Here is a 21477-nt window from a genome sequence, read left to right as displayed (position 1 = left end):
GTCATGATTTTTGGGGAGGTGGGGTGGGGGGTGCCTGACCCAAATGCAAGAATACTCGGAAGGTAAGGAGATGAATTGAGAGACATGCTGGGTATAGGTTGTTTTTGGGGTCACGGGACCCCCTGGAACTGGCAGGGAGACACGTCAGAAGCGTGGCTGTACCCACTCTAGACAACTATCTGGTGCCAAAGGGCTGGCAGCAGGCTTCTCTTATCCTCCGCCTGACCAGGCCTGTTGAGCCGCAGGTGTGCATTGCACCCCAGCTGAAATCATTCTCCTGCTTAATCGGGCTCACTGGTGAAAAGAGCTGCACACAGACATATAACCCTGGATCCAAAAAACACAAGACTAAAAAAAAATAAATAAATCAACAAATTATTGACAGGGAACCATCATACCAGAAATCTCAATCAATTTATTTACCTTTTTACAATGTTTCTCCCATAATACCATGGTTATTTTCATATCGCAAAGACTGGATTAGTAAAATTCTGTCAAATAATCCTTATTTCTCTAGAGAGATCCTGCACTTCCCAACCTAAATAGATTTGTGTAAATAATAAATAAAGTATAAATGTAAATAATATAAAGGATTTTTAACTGCACCAATGTAAAAAAAAACTCATTAAATAACCAAAGGAAAAAATCAAAAGGAGAAAGTTAACAGAACCACCTACAAAATCAAACAAACAGAAGCTCTTTTCAAAATCAATTATACAAGAAATTTCACATATTGATACTGCGTATAAAGGTGGTATAGACAGGATGAATGTAAATAGTTCAATCCACCCTATTGTGTTGTTGTGTTGCGCTGTGAAAATGCAATTTGAATTCTGGTGCTTTATGCATCACTTGTTACAATATCTGTCCCGAACCGTCAAGATTATCTTGTCACTATTTTCATACTTCTCTGAAGCTTTTGCTGCTTATCCACCCTGCAGGTGTTTCATTTCCTCTGGCATTGCTTTGCATGAATGTAGTTTAAGGATGTCAAGACACAATTAACTGCAGTCTCCTGCACCTCTTTCAGCGTGACAAACTGATGTTTTAGTATTTGTTGACATGGCCTATTTATTTTCCTGGCTTTCGATATGTTTGATGTAAAAAAACACAATTCTTGTCCAGAGACAAAATACTATATTTGCTTCATGACTGTGATGCTATTATTTCATGCATCACTGACAGCAATATCGACAGTACAACTGTGGAGTTGTTGTTCAAAATGCATCAGTGAAGGTTCTCAGTCATCCAGGTCACCTCTCATGCTAGAGGTCGAAACTGATGAAGCCTATATATCACTGATGTGAACTTGTAGTCTCAACAGTACAAGAATAGATATGTATACATCTTGGTCCAATGACAGAGAGACTTATAAAAGTGCATTCATGAAGTGTCCCTCCGGGAAGAGAATCATCCTGAAAGGTTTGCTAATAGTTTGACAAGTATTCACAGAGTTACAGCTTATTTTTAACATTATTTTAGAAAATACACAAACTGACCGTGCATTCCAAAATTTGGAAATGGATTCCTTTAAGAATTTTCTTTTGACTTACATTCTCCATCCAATGAAATATTTTCTGTTGAATTAGTAAAATAAATACTGAAACATTCAGTCACTCTCTCATTATGGAACGCGCAAATGATTCATGTGAATCACTAATTCTAATGGCCCATGTTTCATACTGCCAATGGTGCTTAAATGTCTCTCTCCATGGTGCTGAAAAGCTATAAACTATTATTAGCTCCCATCAGGCTGCATATTCATTTTGTACCTTCAGTCATCTGGAGCAGCTAGCTACCTCCTAATATCACTCGGGTAACTGTGCAGAACAACCATGCAAGCATATACATTCGTAGCAACAACCATCTAGACATGTATTAGTCTCAATTGCAGCCCCATAGTTATCTATTGAAGGTCTCATGATCTTGGAGCAGCAGCAAAATCAGCATCGGCAAAATGCTTCAAATGTATCTTAAGTATAGTCACTTAGGCAGAGATAATCATCCTGATTTTCCTCTGTACAGTACGAAGTAAGGCAAGTGGAAATAACATCCTCAAAGACTAAGATTTTTTGTTTTAGTCATGGGATTCACAGGTTTCTCACTGATGTTTTTTGCATAGTCTCTTAAAATATGATAAAACTCAAATTGTTCATTTCTGTGTCTTTGGAACTTCTGGGACCTGTCCTTGCATGAGGTAATTGTACTACTGAAGCGATCTTATTTCAGTGGCATTTCCTCTGGCCAATTACTGCATATTGTCTTTTCTCTTGAGTGACTATCCCACTGGTTCTTTTAGCAGAGTCTATATTGCATACATTGTAAATTCCAATGATCCATTTTAGATTATACTGATTGAAGATAATTGTTGATATAATTTTGATTCTCAAGTCCCATGGAACATTGCACACTCCTGTAATGCTCTGCTCTGGGGCGGGGGGTTAATTTTAAGTCAATGGAGGTCATATTGAACTTTTCTTGAAAATAAAAAAACAAGTTAGTTTCATGCCTAATTGTCAAGCACTTGATTATGGCAAATGTTGTGCAATATTTACATTCTGTATGATCCAATATCTTTTCACTTTTATGACTTGATACTCAGCGCTGTCAAAATGAGCTATTCATTAGTTCCACTGTCTCTGTGTGTACGCACAAGTGTTCATTTTGGAACTCTGCTATGGTTTTATTATCTTGAATCTTGTGGTAACCCAGCCATTGTTAATTGCAAAACAGATGGCTGCACATAATCCATTTTTACAATCAGACCACTTCAATTGCCCTCTGGTGGCTAAGGAAATGACCGCAAGACCTTCATGGAGATGCCTCTAAATGAGACAATGAACACGGTATTAATCCAAATGGATGACTCTGGTTGTCGACACCGTTGGCCAGAAGCCATTGCAGTGGTCTTTATGTATCACTGTATTTTAGGTCCCAGGTCCTTTGAAGACAAAGGGCAATGTGTGGTTAGTATGGGAGACAAACTAAAATGTGAGACTGTTAAAATGAGACAAAAGGATGAAATATGTACAGGACACTCATAAAATGATGAAAGATGTTAAAAGTACATAATGTTTACAAGTGTACATTCGGTGCATATTGGCATATTACTGTATGTGCCCGCATAAAGACATCAGTTGGGTTAATATGGAAGAAAGGATGCCCATTATAGTAAAATCACTGGTATTTCTAGACCTTTTTAGCAAAAAGGGTGAGTAAACTCAATGATTTTTCTCTCACGTTTTATTAGCCAGCATAAAGGCATGCAGCCTTCCTATCAGGAATTTCCTCATAATAAAGCACTTCCTTTCCCCTGGGGTGCATGTCACGTTTCTATTTAGTTCTTCTTGAATGTCAGGATTTGTTTAAAATGAGTGATCGACTCCAGTGTTTGCGAGTGTGGAAAACAGATTAGCAGACTTGTAAAATTGTAATCATCTGTGACAGCGGACAGATTAGAAGTCTTGTAAAATCCTAACCAATGGTGATTTAAGGCAGAACAAATATGTCAGGCCCTCACTGGTTATGTAATGTTTATTATCCTAAAACAAAACGACAGTGGTCAAAGGTTGGTTTTGATTTTCAGATTACTCAACTTGATAGATGTTTTGTTTTTCTTGTCTTTGTCACAAGCTTAATGCACATTTATATTTACCTGACATAAGAAATCTTGCATCATCTTTTTCAATTTGACAGCAATAAAATTCAGCATATATGGAAAAAGAAGCAGGCCCTACACTGAATACTTTTTTTCAATCATGTGCTGATAGTCGGCACTTTCCTAATTATCTATCTGCGATCTTGACATCACATTTAATGTAAGTGGATACAGCAATAAAGATCCATAATGGTGCTTTATCATTCAATAGCATGAAACTCTTTGTAGATCATTAGTCATGGCCAACGCTGATTAATTTCCATTTTAACTCTTTGTTAGCAGACATTTTTCCAAGCTCCTATGGAGCAAGTTAGTATTTCAGCCGCTTTGGGAAATTTGTTTTTTTCATATATGTTCTTCTTAGTTTTCTTAATGATTGGATTACAGCCATGACACTAGAGATTCTGTTGAAAGTGGATCACACAATGCACCTTTATATTCAATATTTACAGCAATGATCGACCTGATATTGTGGAGGTATCTCAAGTTGTGGAAACATTGGTGAACAACCCTGGGTTTGGGACTCGCTGCATGAAAGGAGACCCAATACCGTAAGTTTTAATTACAAACAAAATGTGTGCTTTCATGATTAACAACAGTAGCATTTACAACAAACACATGACATGGTTAGATGCATTTGTACGCATTTTTATTCACAAAACTGTTGTAAAAGTAAGCAGAAGGTCACACAAGATGAAGCCTGTAGATGTGAAGAGCTGTGGACATAATTGAAGTACTTTCTGATAATCTAGAAGACCAGCTGTTCAACCACTTGATGATTCATGATGAATGTACCTTAGAGTAAAGGTTAATAATAAAGATATGAAAATCGCCTGCTGAAAAACTGTAAAACCTAAACATTTGCAGCGGCTGAGGATAAAAGATGGATGTATAATGGCTCACACATACCTGCCTTAAACAGCAGCCTAACAAATGTCAAGAATGTGAATTATACCATTGCCAAGACAAGACATTGTCTTGTGAGCAAGATCAAAAAAGCTTGTTTGAAGAAATATGACGTTTGTGCATTCACTGGAATGTTACAATGGATATTTCTTTAAAACCTGCCCTTAACATTTAACCTAGAAATCCAAGTTAATTTCATATTTTAGTTTACAGCACCAGCCCATCTCATGTTACTAAAACCAACCATTGCACCATAACAGAAATAGTAATATTTCACTGACATAAAAATGAGTGAAGAATATGCCTATACAAATAGAGTTGATCATTGCTTTTTCTCTAGGAAGTTGCCATGTTTTTCCAGTCGGTCTGATTGGTTCACCCCACCAGTGGACCAGTCACTCACTGATATCTTCCTGTACGGGAATTGGAGCATGTCCAATCCTTCTCCCTCCTGTAAGTGCAGCACTGCTAAACGGATCATCATGTTACCTGACTGTCCACTTGGAGCTGGAGGGCTTCCTCCTCCTCAGGTTGGTCTCTTACACCAGAGCTTTTGTGTAGAAAAGCAAGATAGCCTTTATGTGACTCCGCAGTCATAATTCTGCTTGTCTGCAATATTTTTCTTTTTTTTTTTCTGTGGTTGAGGCCCAATGCCTGTAAAATCTCTGCTGGTTCTGCATTTAGCTTCCTGTGCAGCTCTTTGGGGAAATGCATATATTTTACTGCATCTATGTCACTGAATGATATACAGCAAGAACAGAAATTAACAATATATATGTAAAATAAAAAGTCTTAAAATAAATCAGAGGCACAACAGTACAATAAAACCATTGTATCCTGAAAGCTTCTCTTCCAAAGACTGACAGCACCATAAAACAAGAAATTTGTTTCCTATTACGAATCAGGTTTCTACTGCCTATCTTTTTTAAATGTTGATATAATTACAGACAATATTGATTCCACTAAGAAAAACAAAAAAAACAAAAAACTGCATCCCTGAAATGTTTAGCAATGTTGATTCAGATTACATGACCAATACAATTTAAGTGTAACAATAATGTGCATTTTCATTCCTTTCATTATATGCTTGCCATTTTCATTTTGAACACCTTCTTAGCATAATGTGGTCTCCAAACAACCTCACTATTTCTACAGAAATCATTAGTCCTTGGAGGTTTGCCATTCTGATCCTCCAGACATCAATACCAATCCTTTATAGGCCATTACTCTAACAATATACATGGCCAAACGCTGCGGGAGTGAATGTTGGATTATCTGACCTGAAGACACTCGATTCAGACGGTATTGATGGCCAAGTTACAGACCCAGCATACTTGCAAACCAGCTGTCACTTTCTGACTAAACCAATCATGATGCGAGGGGAAAAAAGTGTCTTATTTGGAGATAAGTGGTCGGCTAAATGGCAACACTGTCTACCAATGATAATGAGAAATCTAATCTTGAGAGAATAGAGGCTGCCACCTCCACTCTAATGTCATTTTATTAGCGATAGCTTTGTCTGTTGACACAGGCTTTCTGGCATGGGGCTGCACCTCAATCTGCCAATATTTTCTTCCTCTCAAAGTCTTGTGAAGTAGGTTTAGAATTTGTTTGCAGTGGTTTAGCTCAAATGAAGGGATGGCAGGAGGCGCGGCATTACAATCGGAAAAAAAAACCTTCCAGTAATTTAAAATGTCAAGTGTAATTTTCATCTCACTCCTGTGTTCATGCTTGGTGGAATAATGGTTTAAGGTAAAGGTTGGTTTATTGACTGTATTCATTCACACTCCATTCATATTTTTTAATATTAAAAATAAACGATTTTCTCCAATTGTGAGATATATTTTATATATTGTATCTCCATAACAGGCCAACTCCTCCGAATAAGTTATCTGATTCCAAAATTTAATCATTTACAAAGAATCATACATTTGATATATACTGCTTGCTTATTTAACAACAAATACCTAAGTTCAACTTTAAAAGAAAAAATATACACCTGCAAAATGGTGTAAAACTGATTCATTTTTTATTCATATTGGATGCAAAATACAAACTTTATTGAATGAGATGTTTAGTTCAACTTTTAGTCTCTATATGATATGAGAATGTAAATATGAACACTTGAGATATCTAGACAGCTGATTAGAGGATAAGAGCAGAGAAAATCAATACATCCTCTCCTAGCTGACTTCAAGTGCAAGATTAACTTTCACCTGATGATGCAAATCTAAACGGTTAAGTTTCATACCTAGCTATGTATCCTAACTATTCTACAGGTAATTGAAATTGAAATTTTCTTCATCCTTATTGATACTGTAATATTAAATACAAAAGGTACACATCAACCTTTAGTTTTACAGAAAATATTTAAATGGTCCAATGGGCTAAGTCCAATGATGCACGTCTATTAATAGTCAAGTCATTCCTGTGTTTAATCTGCAAGCCTTTCTATGATCAAGTGTTGTCGATACCTGACTTTTCAAAATGTTTAAAAACATTTATCTACATGGAAGTCTCCATATCGTAAAATATAGCATTTTTGCATTGTGCTACTGCTTCAGTAGCACATGCTACTGCACGGGAGGAAACCCATGCAGACACTGGGAGAACATGCAAACTCCAAATAGAAAGGTCCCCCTGCACAAATCGATCCAGGATCCTTTGTCCTGTGAGACGGAAGCATGGTTTGTACTCTTGCCTCACAGCAAGAAGGACCCTGGTCCAATTCATGCAAGGGACCTTTCTATGAGGAGTTTGCATGCTCTCCCCATGTCTGTGTTGGTGTTCTCTGATTCCCTCCCACAATAGTAACTCCTGTCACTGATGAAAATGCCCCACAAATGGTATATATGGTAATGTTTACTTTTATGGTGAACACTGATCACAATCACTTTTTGTCATCCACATTTATCATTATTATAATTATTATAATTATTATTATTACTATTATTATCATCATTATTATAACCCTCCCAATATCCTATCACTTCCATAAGTGGATTAATAAAAATATTTCAAACTGTTCTATCTAAATTGAGATTTATTTCATATTATAACCTACCAAATCAGCAGGTCGTTTTATATCTCGGGCCATGTGAATGCTGTAAATCACAGCCCCTGTAAAGTTAGAAGTCATGGCAGACTAGTTTGCTGATTAAAGTGACCGATGAATGTTTTTTTTTTTTCCAAGATATTTATGTCTCTTAATTTCTATGACATTTCCTCCTTTAGTATTTGAAGCTCTCATATAAGAAAATAAGAAAACACAAGCAAAGACACAAGAGTGTCATCCTGGACAAGCAGGGCATGAAATTACACTGAAAGCTTACTCCATCAGCCAGTCAACCCCTCCACCATTCCCTGTGCAGCACCTCAAAATGTAATGTGCCATTTCACAATATCCATGGATCCGTGATGCCTCGTTGAGCTTATGTAAGGCTTGCTGCGTGCTCCTTCTTGTGATAAGGCCATCAAAGGCTATTGGAAAGGAGCAGCAGTCCACGTATTGTCTTGTCTGGTGACTGCAGAGACAGTGCAAGAGAAGTGCTCTTTGTGTACATTTTTCCATGTCCTGACGTTCGGTCGTATTTTATGACAGCACTGTCAAAGAGTCCGCCATTTGCTGAGGCTCCACTTGTATCTTGGTATCTTTTCTGTCACCTTACCGGGCAATCAAGGTCTTTTTTTACCCCCCTTTTAATATTTTTCTTTTATTTTATTTTCCCCTTTTTCCTTATCACCTACCTCATCCTTTTAAAACACCCCATTCACTCTTAAGTGGTCTATTTTTTTTTTTATAAGGCTCTGCTTCTTAACTGGATTTCTACTTTATTATGTCATTCTTAAATTGGTCTGTTCTTTTAGTTCACTTAGCCCATTGGACCATTTAAACAGGCCAGTTTTTAGTAAACACCTTGTTCCATTCACTCGCACCATTTCCCATGTATTTATAAAACTTATGGCTACAATCCTGATCCTTTAAAAGGTTATTAGAAAGAAGATGAAAAAATCTGGAGAACACCTTGTTATCAAGTGGTAGGATTAATATCTTGCCATGGAGAGAACATTCAAATTTAGAAAAAGAAGTTACTACAAGTGTAGGAGAGGCAGTAGTACAAACTAGAATAAAGAGCTTATTTATACAGTTTATTGAACTTGTGGACAATTTTCACATTACAGAAAGCTAACAGGTATTAGAAAACTTATATGTACATATACCGTAGCTTATATCCTTGTGCCTTTTGAAAGGAAGGTGTTGAATCTTTTAATAGAATTAATTGATCTTGATCTTTTCAAGGTCAGTGCTTTGTGATACTGCAAGTACATTTGTATTTTCATTATTTATTTGGTCACTTGTTTTTCAAAAAAATATTTTGAGGGAAAATAAAAGCACTTGTAGGTACCCTGCAACCCTTTGCACTTTATTCTCAGAGCTCTTTTGCTTCCCTGCTGTGACTTGAAAATCCCTGATGGGTCATAACCCGCAGTTTATAGTTCGAAACAGTGTAATGCATGCCCCAGATAGACGCATGTGTTGTGTTGTGAGCTCATCGCGACTCTAAAGAGACAATCAGTGTACAACCACAGGAAGTCGATACTTGTGGCGATGAACAGCAAAATATGTATAATGATGTTGTGTTCTATACACATGTGCACTTATACACTTGCATCCCCATGTGTATCCAGACCCATGCATTGATCATCTTTGATGCATTTCTTTCTGGCTTCCTGTGGTTCAACAGCAGGAGGGCATGCATTAATGGAAGTCTAAGGCATACAGCATGGTAAAGGAAAGAATGCAAGGAGGTTATATTCCCTTTGACCTGAAACCTTCCCTCATTGAATAAGTAATGACAAAGCCATCGCGTGTGCCTTTTACTCTGCATATTCTCGCAATTAGCCCTAGAGAAAGTGCAGAAGCGACAAGAGTGGGAAAAATTGAGTCAGTGTTATAGGAGGTAGTGTGAAATGGTGATTTCTATGGAGGTGATAGGCAACGGTGAACCCACTACCTGAATTTTTAATCTCAATCCCTGGTGATATATAAACTTCATAGATGAACGTGAAGGAAAAGGGAAAAGAAATAAATAAAAACTGTCAACCAATTCATGTGGTAAATGTTCTCTGAAAGCAACCACTGAGAAAGAATAAATTCAGGTAACCGTAGCCTTGCCACTCTAAAATGAATTTAGTGACCACAACATATCAACCCATCCCTTAGTTTTCCAACTGTCACTCCCATCAATCGAGGGTCTGTTTTGTGTAAAATGACCTGTCAAGTACCACAATCTCAACAAAAAGAAAGATGTGCAGAACAAAAGTAGAAGTGAACTGAGGTGATGCAAATAGCGGAAAAGAATGAAGCTGGAAACAGCAAAGTAGTTGAGGATGGAAATCGATTATCTGGTGTGGAAGCATTCAACTTGTTTTATCATTATGTTGCATGTCCCCATGCTTATTGCTCTATTCAGTCTACATCCAGTGAGTACCTTAAAGCTATTATGAATCAATTTCTGTTGTTCAGTTCCATGCTTTAATGGCGATATGATCATGTTGGACTAAATTGACTCAGGATGGAAGATGGAACAAATTATACATACAATATCTATCGATATATCGATCTATCTATCTATCTATCTATCTATCTATCTATCTATCTATCTATCTATCTATCTATCTATCTATCTATCTATCTATCTATCTATCTATCTATCTATCTATCTATCTATCTATCTATCTATCTATCTATCTATCTATCTATCTATCTATCTATCTACACACAAGTAGTGCTAAATTCTTTTGCACTACTTGACTTATTTTGCTGGAATCACAAAGCATCAAAGTATAAACCATAACCAACTCAAGAATTTCATATATACATATAAAACACTGGCTCACATATTCATTATAAGCCCCTCACACTTGTAGCTTTCAACTTATAAAGGTTTGGTGAACTCACTTACAAAATTCCAAACTCTTTTTGACATTCTCAGGAAATGAACCAGCAAAGAAGAGAAGTGAGGTGCAGGTTTTGCACAATTATGTAATGTTCTCAACAAATACTGATAAGAGGATATGGAGTAATTAAACTCATACTGCTTGGGTATAAACTCATTGTACACACAGCAGAGTGTAAAAGCTCTCTTTTTTGGTATTGTTTATTTCCAAATTCTGGTAGCTTTTCAAAAGAGAAGCATGTTTGTTCAGAGATAAGCCAAGGTTGCTGTGCCGTTCTTTCCCCTTATCTCTGATTCATAAGCCAGATGAGTTTTTGTCTTCCTCTGGTTTCTCCTTCTTTTTCTTTCTTTGTCCTGTGATGGGAGTTTGTCTCGTTGACTTCAGATTCCCTCTCTACTCTCCACTCTGCAGTTTTTATCTCATGTTTCTCATAATTGTATCTTTTCTTGCTTGTATCCATCTCCCATTTGTTTTCTATTTTTTTTTTTCTGTCTCTTATTTGTTTCATTTAATCTTGGCTCATTCCCTTTCATTATGTTTTGCATAGATTTCTCATCATCAGACTCATGCTCTGTAATATTTGTACATATACTTAGGTGTCTAATGGAATAGCACTGTCATCCACTGAGAAGGTAAAAAATTGATTTAAAGGGGAGTGTTTCCATTGACATTACTCCATCCAAGGATGGAATGGATTTAAAAACTAATGCCCTATTTTTTTATTCCTGCTTGTTATTATCTCCAGTGTTAAAAAAAATGTATAAAAAAAAATGCAATAAATGACACAAACTGCAATCTTCATATTTACTCAAACCTTTTGTTTCAAGCTGTTTTTACATACAACCATAGATAACCACTGTGTCTGGTGGGTACGTTGGTAAATTGCATTGTTGATGGGGGCTCTCTCTTGCACTTTATCATGGATAATTCTTCTAATTAACATGGTGTTACCTCTATAAATATGCAAGGCAAAAGCACAAAAAATGTGCATGTACATGCATTTATGTGTGTGTGTGTGTGTGTGTATTTGTCTCCATGCACACAGTGAGAAGTCACATCTATGCAAGACGGAATGTCTTCATGGCAGTATGTCGCACACTCTGCTAATTGGATGTTTGAATGTACCCATTTATCCACAGAGAGGCATCTAATTAGGGTCCTTTGACATTAGACACTGCTTCCCTCAGATTTTTTTGGAGGTTGGGTGGTTTGGGGGGCTGCTTTCAGCGAGGTGTCCCATGGCCAAGCTTAATTGACCATTATGAAAAGGCTTGAGAGAATGTATTCCACAGGGCCATGAATGGATATAATAGTAATGCATTCTTGCTTATCAGTGTTGTTTACTTCACTCTTACTAAGGGATTTTTATAGATGAGTCAGCAGTTGATTTTGTTTGTTTTTTTTTCTTCTCCAGAAAATAATTAATTCATTCAAAAGTGAAGCATGACCTCCTTTTGGGTTGAGTCAAAGGTCATTTTCTATCTGCTTTCTGTTTTACTTATTACACTTGAGGTTTCTCACAGGATATGTGAGGGATTTCTGTGCAAGAATTTTTGTTTCACAGTTCCTAAAATCAGTATTTGTCTATTTGTAATATCAATGAATTAAATTCATGTACATCAACATTTATCCCTCAAAAAACCCTCATATCAAACAGACAATAAGCCATAACTTAAACCAGATATTTCTGTCATGAAATATGGCTCTACCAGAGTGAACATTTAGGCTGTTTCTGCCAAAAGCGAAAGACGATGTTGACCCAAAGCAATTAATGTCAGGAATTGCACAGTGTATGTTTTTGAACAATTGGGGATATCGTTACAGCAAACACTGCCCCAAAAGGTCGTGGTAATTTTCAGAGCTTCTCCCTCCACCAAGGGACTTGTTGGTAATAGCTATAGGGATAATAATAATGATAATATGTCTTAATTATTTAAGGCCTAGTTCTTATCTGGATCTGCCATCGGACATGTATTATAGGTTGCTGTGCTTCCTCAAAATGGCAATAAATAATATTGTCACTCTCATGTAAAGTCTTAAAAACACTGCCTTATACTGCATATAGCAATGAAAATAAGATGATAGTCCGTGATAGTCAGCAAAAACATTTATGTCCTGTATTTCCCATTTTGTTTTCCAGAGGATCCAGAACACTACAGACACGCTGCTGAATTTAACTGGACGGAATATTACAGACTTCTTGGTCAAAACTTTTGAACAGTCAGGAAAAAATAGGTATTACAATGTAGTATTTACACTGTGACAGTAGAATATAGTGTTTTAAAAATTGCTGCATTTAAAGGGACTTATATAGTCAACCTCAAGTGCTACTGTTGTGCTGCCACATTCCTTTTTCAAATGGTCAGTTAGTCTTGTTATGCACTTGTCAACATTAAATAAATCCAAGTCTCACTTCACTCAAAGTGTTTCAGGATGGTGGTTAACATAAAAATATATGATTTTGCAGCATGTTTTTTTCTTTCGGTGAATGTTAGGTTATACTTCCTGATACTTATATATGTTTATATTGACATTCACGTCATTATGTACGAACGGTACGAGCAGGTATGTGTACGTGCATTTAATCCTCTGCAATGCTGATATGCTCTTTTTCCCACTTGATTATCTGCTTTGCAACTTTTTCCCATGTGGAGATATGGAGGGATCTCTGTCGGAGCGGTCAATTACCAAGTCAGTCTGACTGAAGCAGAAATTGAAGCTACATTCAATGATCTAAAGCTTCTATTCACTTCCTATCAGGTATGTGGTGATGTGTTTTTCCTTCGAGAGTGAAGACAAATATCTATAATTTGAGATCAAAATAGCAGATTTGAAAAAATGATTACATAGCTTTAAAAAATAGGAAAAGAAAAATGTCCTTTCCTCATCATCCTTTCACTGCACTGCTACTAATTGGACTTAATCCATTATCTTTGTACCTTTGAAACAGGTAAGAGTTATTTCTTTTCTTGTTGCACCTGATATTTTTTGACAGGCAGAAAGAAGTAGGAAAGTGAAGGATGAAAAAGGTTTAGAAAGTATCCATGGCAACAGGTCATAATTGTCAGTATGTTACTTTGAATAAATCATGAAACCAGGTCTTTACAAGAGCACAAACATTTTTTCTTAATATGTAAAACCTGGGTGACGTTTCCTTTCAATTCCTCAAAAAGAACTATTGATTGATTTATTATTACATTACATTACATTACAGTCATTTGGCAGATGCTTTTATCCAAAGTGACTTACAAAAAGTGCAATTCAGTTACCAAAGATCCAAAGTACCAGTAGTCGGAAGTCAGAAGTGACCACTCAACCAAATAGCCATCTCAAAACCATATGCATACATACATTTATATTATAGTTTGTTTTTGTTTTTTTTTGGTTGTTTTTTTGTTTGTTTTTTTTCAGGGGGGTTGGGGGCTAAGTGCGATTAGTAGGGTAGTGTTTGGTGAATAAGGTATGTTTTCAGCTCATGGTGAAAGATGGGCAGCGACCCCGCTGTTCTGACCTTTTTCGGGAGTTCGTTCCACCACTGAGGAGCCGAGACCGAGAAGAGCCGAGACCGGTTTGCTCGGCAGCCAGGGGCTCGGAGTGATGGGGTGGACAGTCGCCGAGAGAGGGGAGATTGGAGGGGTCGGGTAGGGACATGTGGCTTGACCATATCCTGAGATAAGACGGGGCTGTCCCATTCACTGCCCGGTAGACGAGCTCCAGGGTCTTGAACTTGATGCGGGCGGCTATCTGGAGCCAGTGTAGGGACATAAGAAGGGGAGTTGTACGGGAAAATTTGGGACAGTTGAACACCAGGCAGCCTGCCGCTTTCTGAATAAACTCCAGAGGCCTGATGGTCTCCGCTGGGGCACCGGCAAGGAGCGAGTTTGCAGTTGTTGCAGTTGTCCAAACGAGATTTATTCAAACAAATATTTCCATGATTAAACAAAACAGGAGCCCCTTCCACGGCAAGATATTTCACACACACACACTGAATGCAATGAAATGCCGTCATACTTAGCATATGACCACACTTTCACACAGATCATTTAACCACTGAACTGTGCCGCACACTTTGGAATATTAGCCAAACAGTCCACACAGTTGACAGGCTTTATTGCTAGCCTTGGCACAATTTGGTCCTCAGGCCAAACCAGCCTTGTCATTGTCCTTGAGTGAGGTGGGGGTTTTCGGGGATTAGACTCTAGCACAGCCACTGGCTCTCTTCTCATCTTGTTCTAGTCACTACTAATCCTTAGGAAGGCAACCAAAGGGCATTGCGCAACAGTGCTTGGCACAATACAAATTGAAGAAAGGTAAAACACAAAAGTGCACAGACCTTCTACCCAAGGTGCTGGTAACCTTTCCTGGGAAAACAATGACTGAACCTATTTTTGAAGGTCCACTGCAAAATTTGATTATTTTTGCTTGAATTGTTCAAGAGACATTCTTCCCTTATCTCACATTGCAATGTCACTCGGCGGAGAATCAACATGCGTCTGCTCCATGTTTGCATTTTGCTCAACAAAATGATTTTTTTTTTTTTTTCCTGGCACGTAACAACCAAAAACTACCTGTTAATTTAGTCCTGCTTACAGAGACACAGAAAACAGCCTGCGAGAAGGTAAATATGCAAGACAGTTTCTTGCATCTATAGCAGCTTTGTCGACAGGTGTATATGTATCTTCTTTACCACCAGTTATGAATAGAAATTGAGTTGGAACCCAGGGGATGTTATTTAAATCAAACGTATGTATATATCACACATTGACATGGAAATCGATGAAGCATCCATGCTGTGTTACTGGAACAATGTGCAACCAGTTTCACTGGGTAGGCAACATAACAAAAATGCTTCAAATACATTCTTGAAATATTTCCAAATTTCTGGAGGATGTCACAAAAGGGTGTATTGTCTGAAAAAAGGATTGTGGCATCGAAAAACAAGAACAAACACAGCTTGATCTGTTTCGTCCTTTGTCCTTGGATAACTATCTTGGAGCTGGAGATATTTTAGACTGGGTCCTTTCTCACCCTGTCTTTGCACCTGAACACACATTGCATTCTTGGGATGTCTTTCTTGATTTTTCTTCCCTTAGATTTGGCACCCCCCCCTCCCACCACCATTCTCTCAACTTGTCACCCACGCCCCCTTTTCCCCCACAAGCCTCTCTTCACTGCACGCCACATCCTCTCTTCCAATTTTACCCCCTTGCTTATTTGAAGGCATGGCTCAACAGCAGGCTATTTATAATTATATCACACGTGTGTGTGCCCAATACTTTTTCTTTGCCAGTTTGAACAGCATGGTATGAACATGACCCAATGAAAATCACATGGCTGCCGTCCTAATGTCTAACAATAAAGCTCATTTCAAGTGGGAGATGTTTAATGCAACCTGTCCACTGTTTTCCACAATATTTATATCGTCACCTCTCCACACAATGGAGGAGCTCTTTGTACTGTTTGTATGAACAATTTGAGGCCCACTGTCCAGTCATGCTTGCTAAAAACGGATTGGTACATTAGATCATTAGGCGGTATCTGTTCCTTGTAAATTTTTGCGTCATGTTCTTTCCCCTCTTCTTATGATTTTAATTATTTCACACTATTTAATAAAACAGAAATGTCAAAGCAGGATAGCTGTGGAGAAGCCAAACTAACAGGCGACACATTTCCCAGAATCTCTGGGCAATAAGTGGCTGAGCAAACCCAAATGTTCTCCATGAGTCTTATTTCTTGTTTCCCCCAGTCTCATGTTTTGCATTTCAAAGAGCAGTTGTGGTTTTCCAACTGTAACCAATTAGGATGCCAACTGAGTTTTTTTTTTTTGTTCTGTTTTTCTCATCTTCATTAGGAAAATAGTACTGATCAGATCTTCCAGAATGCAGAGACCCTGTTGAAGAATCTGGGAACGAGAAACAATGTCAAGGTATGATATCAACTGCAATATGGTCCCTGGCAAATTCTTCTCAGAAATGTCTAAAATCTTTTTAATAATGTAATTCCTTAAATTGTTTTTTTTTTTTAAATAAATCAGGTTTGGTACAACATGAGTTCATCATAGATAGCTCAGCAGGTTTTGTGAGAAAATTTTAAAAGGAATGCAATTTAGAATATTAATTTCCATTGCTGTATTAATTTCATCCTAGACTTTTACATTCATAGAACAGAAATAGAAAAAAAAAATGTATTGCAGTGGGACACCTAGTGTTTTAAGTACAACGGCAAAGTTTGCTTTTTCTCAAAATATTATGTCCATTTGCTGCCTTTCACTTGCTCTTCACCTCTGTCTTTTGTGTAACATCCATTGTGTGGAACATGGGTTGTAAGTATTTTATCAGCAAACTTTCCAAAGTATGTAGAATAGTGGAAATATTACAGGAAACAATGTCTTTCATTTTTGTCAGTCTTTATGGTTAGAGAGGAGGAAAATAGAATGATTGAAGAGTGTGTGTGTGTGTGTGTGTGTGTGCGTGTGTGTGTGTGCGTGTGCGTGTGCGCACACCCGCATGTGTTTCTGTATGTACTGACATTTCTCCTTATCCTCTGATGCAGTGTTATATTAGGCCAACACTCAAACACCATCCACTCTTAATTAGCACTGTACTATCAGCAGGGAGTTCTCCCTCACCGCCACTCTCTTTCATCCATTCTTTTTCTTCTTTTGCCCAGCAGCCACAGACTTAGAGAATCACTTACATTCAAAAGAAAATGTGCAAAAAATGTTTCTTTCACTCAGCACCCAGCATGTAACACCACTTTGGAAATCGAAAGCCAGTGCAAGCCGTCATTGTGTATTAAATTGGTTTTCTTTGAGTCAGTTGCATTGCTTCTTTATGATTTCCTCTAAATATTTGAGGGCTTTTCTGACCCTAATTCTAAACTGCCTTTAAACAGCCAATGCATTAAAATCTCTTGAACCTCATCTTGAAAACTCAGAGTTTGCACTGAGTAAAGGCTCTATATGTTCCTCTTTGTAATCCAAAACAATTCTGTATGGTTTTTGAGGAGCCACCTTGTTAAAAGTGAAAGGAACATGTACTAATTTTGAACTGGAAATCGTAATTTTTTTAAATTGCCCTAGCGGCACGTCTTTGTAGCTATTTCTACAAGTTATCTTTAACAACCAAATATTATTCCAACTTAACAGGTGTGGTTCTACAACCAGGCATGGCATGGCATGGTGTCCTTTCTTAGTGTTGCTAACAATGCCATCCTGAGGGGAAACCTGCCAAGAGAAGAAGATCCCAGTCAGTATGGTATCTCTGTGTCCAGTCACCCACTCAACCTAACAAAGGAGCAGCTCTCCTTTGCAGCTATGTAAGTCATGATGTGGATCAAAGAATCGGTAAATGGGAAGATGTGACTGAAACATTATGGTGAACGTTATTATTTGTTAAGCACACACACACACACGCTATTACAGCATTCATTAAGAAAAATGTGAAATAAAACGTTTGGATAGCCAGGAAACTAGGAGAGGTGAAGCTGAAAACAGAACTGAGCAGGGAAGAGAGGAAGAACAGATGAGAGGAGAGAAAACAAAAGAAAGAACAAGGCAGGTAGATAGATGAGAGATTTCTGTGAGTATCCACAGATTTTGAGACCCACGGGAGCTTCTCACGAGGATATGGATTTTTTTTCCTGATCCCTAAGGTGGCTAGAGAGTAGCGCCACTTGAGTGTCAGCGATTAATGGCATGCTAAATCAGAGCACACTTGCTCATACCGTATGGATCAATTCTCTCTGTGTGTTGCGTATGGTTTTGTTTTTTGATCATGACCACTGATTTCGAGCTTATGATCATCAATCAAGCATGGAATACAAATCACTGTATGGCATTTCCGCGTAAGACCATAACCCCTCGGCTCATATGATACACTTTATTCATTGGCTGTTGCAGATCACGACATATAAGCAATTACTTTATGTTATAGGGTATCCTGCTGTGCCTGCACACAATCAGCCAGCTATTTGTGGAATGATATGCTGGCAAGAGACTTGTGTGAGAGACCAAATCAGAGTATGCACTAAATTACAATGGTCTGTGGACTTCTTCGGGAGGAGCAGAATTTCCTATTTAGCTCTCTGTGCACTTCTGTTCATGAAATTGCTTGTACATTTTGAAACAAAAATTTGCAATGGCAACAAGGAATGCAGATGGCCAAGCAAAATAGATATTTTGAATGAAAAGGTCAGCCAAGACCTTTTCATTTAATTATTCATTAATGATGACATTACAATCAGTCTTTTTTTCTTGGTATTTCTTTGCATCTATGGATATGCACAGCAGGCTGAAGGTCCTTTACCATGACATTTCCTCTATGCAAGATCCTGCTCAGTGAGACGAGATCAATTAATGCAGTAGTAGAGTTTTGTAGGATTTAGCTTCCATTAGTTATGGTCATCAAGGGGAATAAATGTGTTAAACTGGCAAAGAGAAAGCCCTGTTTTTATTTCATTTTATTATTTTTCTTATCCTCAAATATCCAATAAAATAATAAAAATGTTATCAGAAACTTGAACTACCATGTTTGGCGTGCAGCCTCATGGGGGCACAAGCCAGTGTCCCAAGCCTGTTATCCAGGCTTGGGACATCTGGCATAAAACTTGTGCCTAAACCAAATATGTTAATTGAACCTACAAATCCCATACCGGATCAGTCGGGGACCAGGCTAACAATCACCGGCATTGGTGCTGAAATTTTGACTATTGTGGGTTTAAGACAGAGAGGAGGAATGCATGTTTGGAAGCAGAGAGATAAGAGGAAAGGCAAGAGTCTGGTACTGAGAGGGGGGATTTTGAATGTAGGGACAATGTTGGAACAATCAGCTAGCGAGCTGATTTATGAACTAACATTTAGACTTACAAATTATGGGTGACCTGTGAAATGCAGGAGTCAAATATTTGAAGTTGGCAATGTAAGTCAATTTTCTCCATAACCTGTGAAAGGTGGGACTGCAGAATTGCATATTTAAAAAAAATAAATAAAAAAACAAACTATATAAATACTACTCCCAATGTCACAAATAAATAATTGCCATGAAATACTGCTAAATTGCAAAACCTAAGAAGCAAAAGAGAACTCCGAACATGCCATGGTTTTTTGAAAGTGGATGATGATCCATACATCCAGAGATATTGTCAAAATCTACAACCTTTTCTTTTCCAGTGTGGAAATAGTGTCTCATGAAATGTCAGGCATTTTATTCAATTCCGATATTTCCAGTGCAATGTAACATACAATTTATGTGTATCTGTGGTATCAGATTATATTTCCTCCCCCATATTGAATTTGATATCCAATTTAATTGTAATCATCAGATTAATGTTATTTGTTATGGACATGTGCTACATACTGCTACAAAAATATATGTAAAGATCTACAACATGATTTTAACTTTTTCTTATTCCTCTGAAAAAAGTTAGTTCTGAACTCTCAGCTTGAACAAGATAGGAGAACATTACAAACGGTAGATGTAAGCTCGTGGAAACTGGCTCTAGGGACACGGAATGTCACCTCTCTGGCAAGGAAGGAGTCCGAGCTAGTGTGGGAGGTTTAGAGGTTCCACCTAGGTATAGTCGGACTCACCTTGACGCTCAGCCTGGGGTCTGGAACCAGGTTTCTTGAGAGGGGTTTGACTCTTTTCCACTCTGGAGTGCCACCCAAGTGAGAAGAGCCAGGCAGGTGTGGAGATAAGGATTGCCTCTTGTCTTGGCGCCTGCATGGTGGGGTTCAACCTGGTGGACGAGAGGGTAGCCTCCCTCTGCCTTCAGGTTTGGGGGTTCTGACTGTTGTGTGTGCCTATGCACCCTACAGTAGTTCAGATACAGGTGTGCACATGTGCACTAGGCTGTAGTTCAATGATCGACTTTGTGGTCTTATCATCCGACTTGAGGCTGCATGTTATGAACACTTGAATGAAGAGAGGGGCGGAGTTATCAAGTGATCACCACCTGGTGGTGAGCTGGCGCCGATGGAAGGGAAGGACACCAGTCAGACCTGGCAGACCCAAATGCATTGTGAGGGTCTGTTTAGAACGACTGGCAAAGTCCCCTGTCAGAAAGAGTTTTAACTCCCAACTCCGGCAGTCCTTCAAACATGCTCCGGGGGACAGCGGAAAACATTGAGTTCGACTCAGCCATATTTCCGTGCCTCCGTTGTCGAGGTGGAAGACCGGAGTTGTGACTGTAAGGTGCTTGGTGCCATTTGAGGTGGATTGGTGTAGTGTCAGTAGTGATGTGGACTCTCCGCCCGTCAGACCTGGTGAAGAAGGAGCTGAGCCAAAAGGTGAAGCTCTCAATTTACTAGTCGATCCACGTTACCTATGATCATGAGCTGTGGGTCGTGACTGAAAGAACAAGGTCATGGATCCAAACAGCTGAAATGAGCTTACTCCGCAGGGGTCTGGCCTCTCTCTCAGAGAGATAGGGAGAGGAGCTTGGCCATCCTGAGTTGCTACTCCTCAACATGGAGAGGAGCCAGATGAGGTGGCTCTGGCATCTGATTAGGATGCCTCCCGGACACCTCCCTGATGAGGTGTTCTGGGCATGTCCAACAGGGTGGAAGCCCTGGGGAAGATGCAGGACATGCAGGAGGGACTATGTCTCTGGACAGGCCTGGGATAGCCTTGGGATCCCCCTCGAAGAGCTGGTCCAATTGGCCACGGAGAGGGGAATCTGGGCCTCTGCTTTGGCTGGTGCGCCCGCGACCAAATCCTGGATAAGCGGTAGACAATGTATATATATATATATATATATATATATATATATATATATATATATATATATATATATATATATAAAGAGAGAGAATACATAATATCAATCATACAATCCTACATAAATCATACCCTCTATCACCCAAAACAGCTTCATGTTTTAGCATTTAAAATATGTTTCTTGCTGCAAGCATGTTTAACTTGTATAATGGCAAATAAATGAATAGAAAAATG

At 38.4% G+C, this 21477-nt stretch overlaps 1 protein-coding gene across 1 annotated transcript in view; it reads left to right on the top strand.

Moving 5' to 3' along the window:
* Positions 1 to 21477, top strand: part of LOC147223618 (phospholipid-transporting ATPase ABCA1) — a 164530-nt gene that overhangs the window by 77020 nt on the left and 66033 nt on the right. The window contains exons 30-35 of the mRNA XM_086166184.1: positions 4111 to 4209; positions 4905 to 5094; positions 12666 to 12760; positions 13180 to 13285; positions 16377 to 16451; positions 17673 to 17842. Of these exons, the coding sequence (XP_086022310.1) occupies positions 4111 to 4209; positions 4905 to 5094; positions 12666 to 12760; positions 13180 to 13285; positions 16377 to 16451; positions 17673 to 17842 (735 nt within the window). The remainder of the gene's footprint in view (positions 1 to 4110; positions 4210 to 4904; positions 5095 to 12665; positions 12761 to 13179; positions 13286 to 16376; positions 16452 to 17672; positions 17843 to 21477) is intronic.

Source organism: Fistularia commersonii, chromosome 19 (assembly GCF_037954325.1).
Source record: "Fistularia commersonii isolate RoL2024-O1a breed Wild chromosome 19, RoL_Fcom_v1.0, whole genome shotgun sequence".
In the NCBI taxonomy this organism is placed as follows: Eukaryota; Metazoa; Chordata; class Actinopteri; order Syngnathiformes; family Fistulariidae; genus Fistularia; species Fistularia commersonii.
This window is presented reverse-complemented; position numbering and strand designations above follow the sequence as displayed.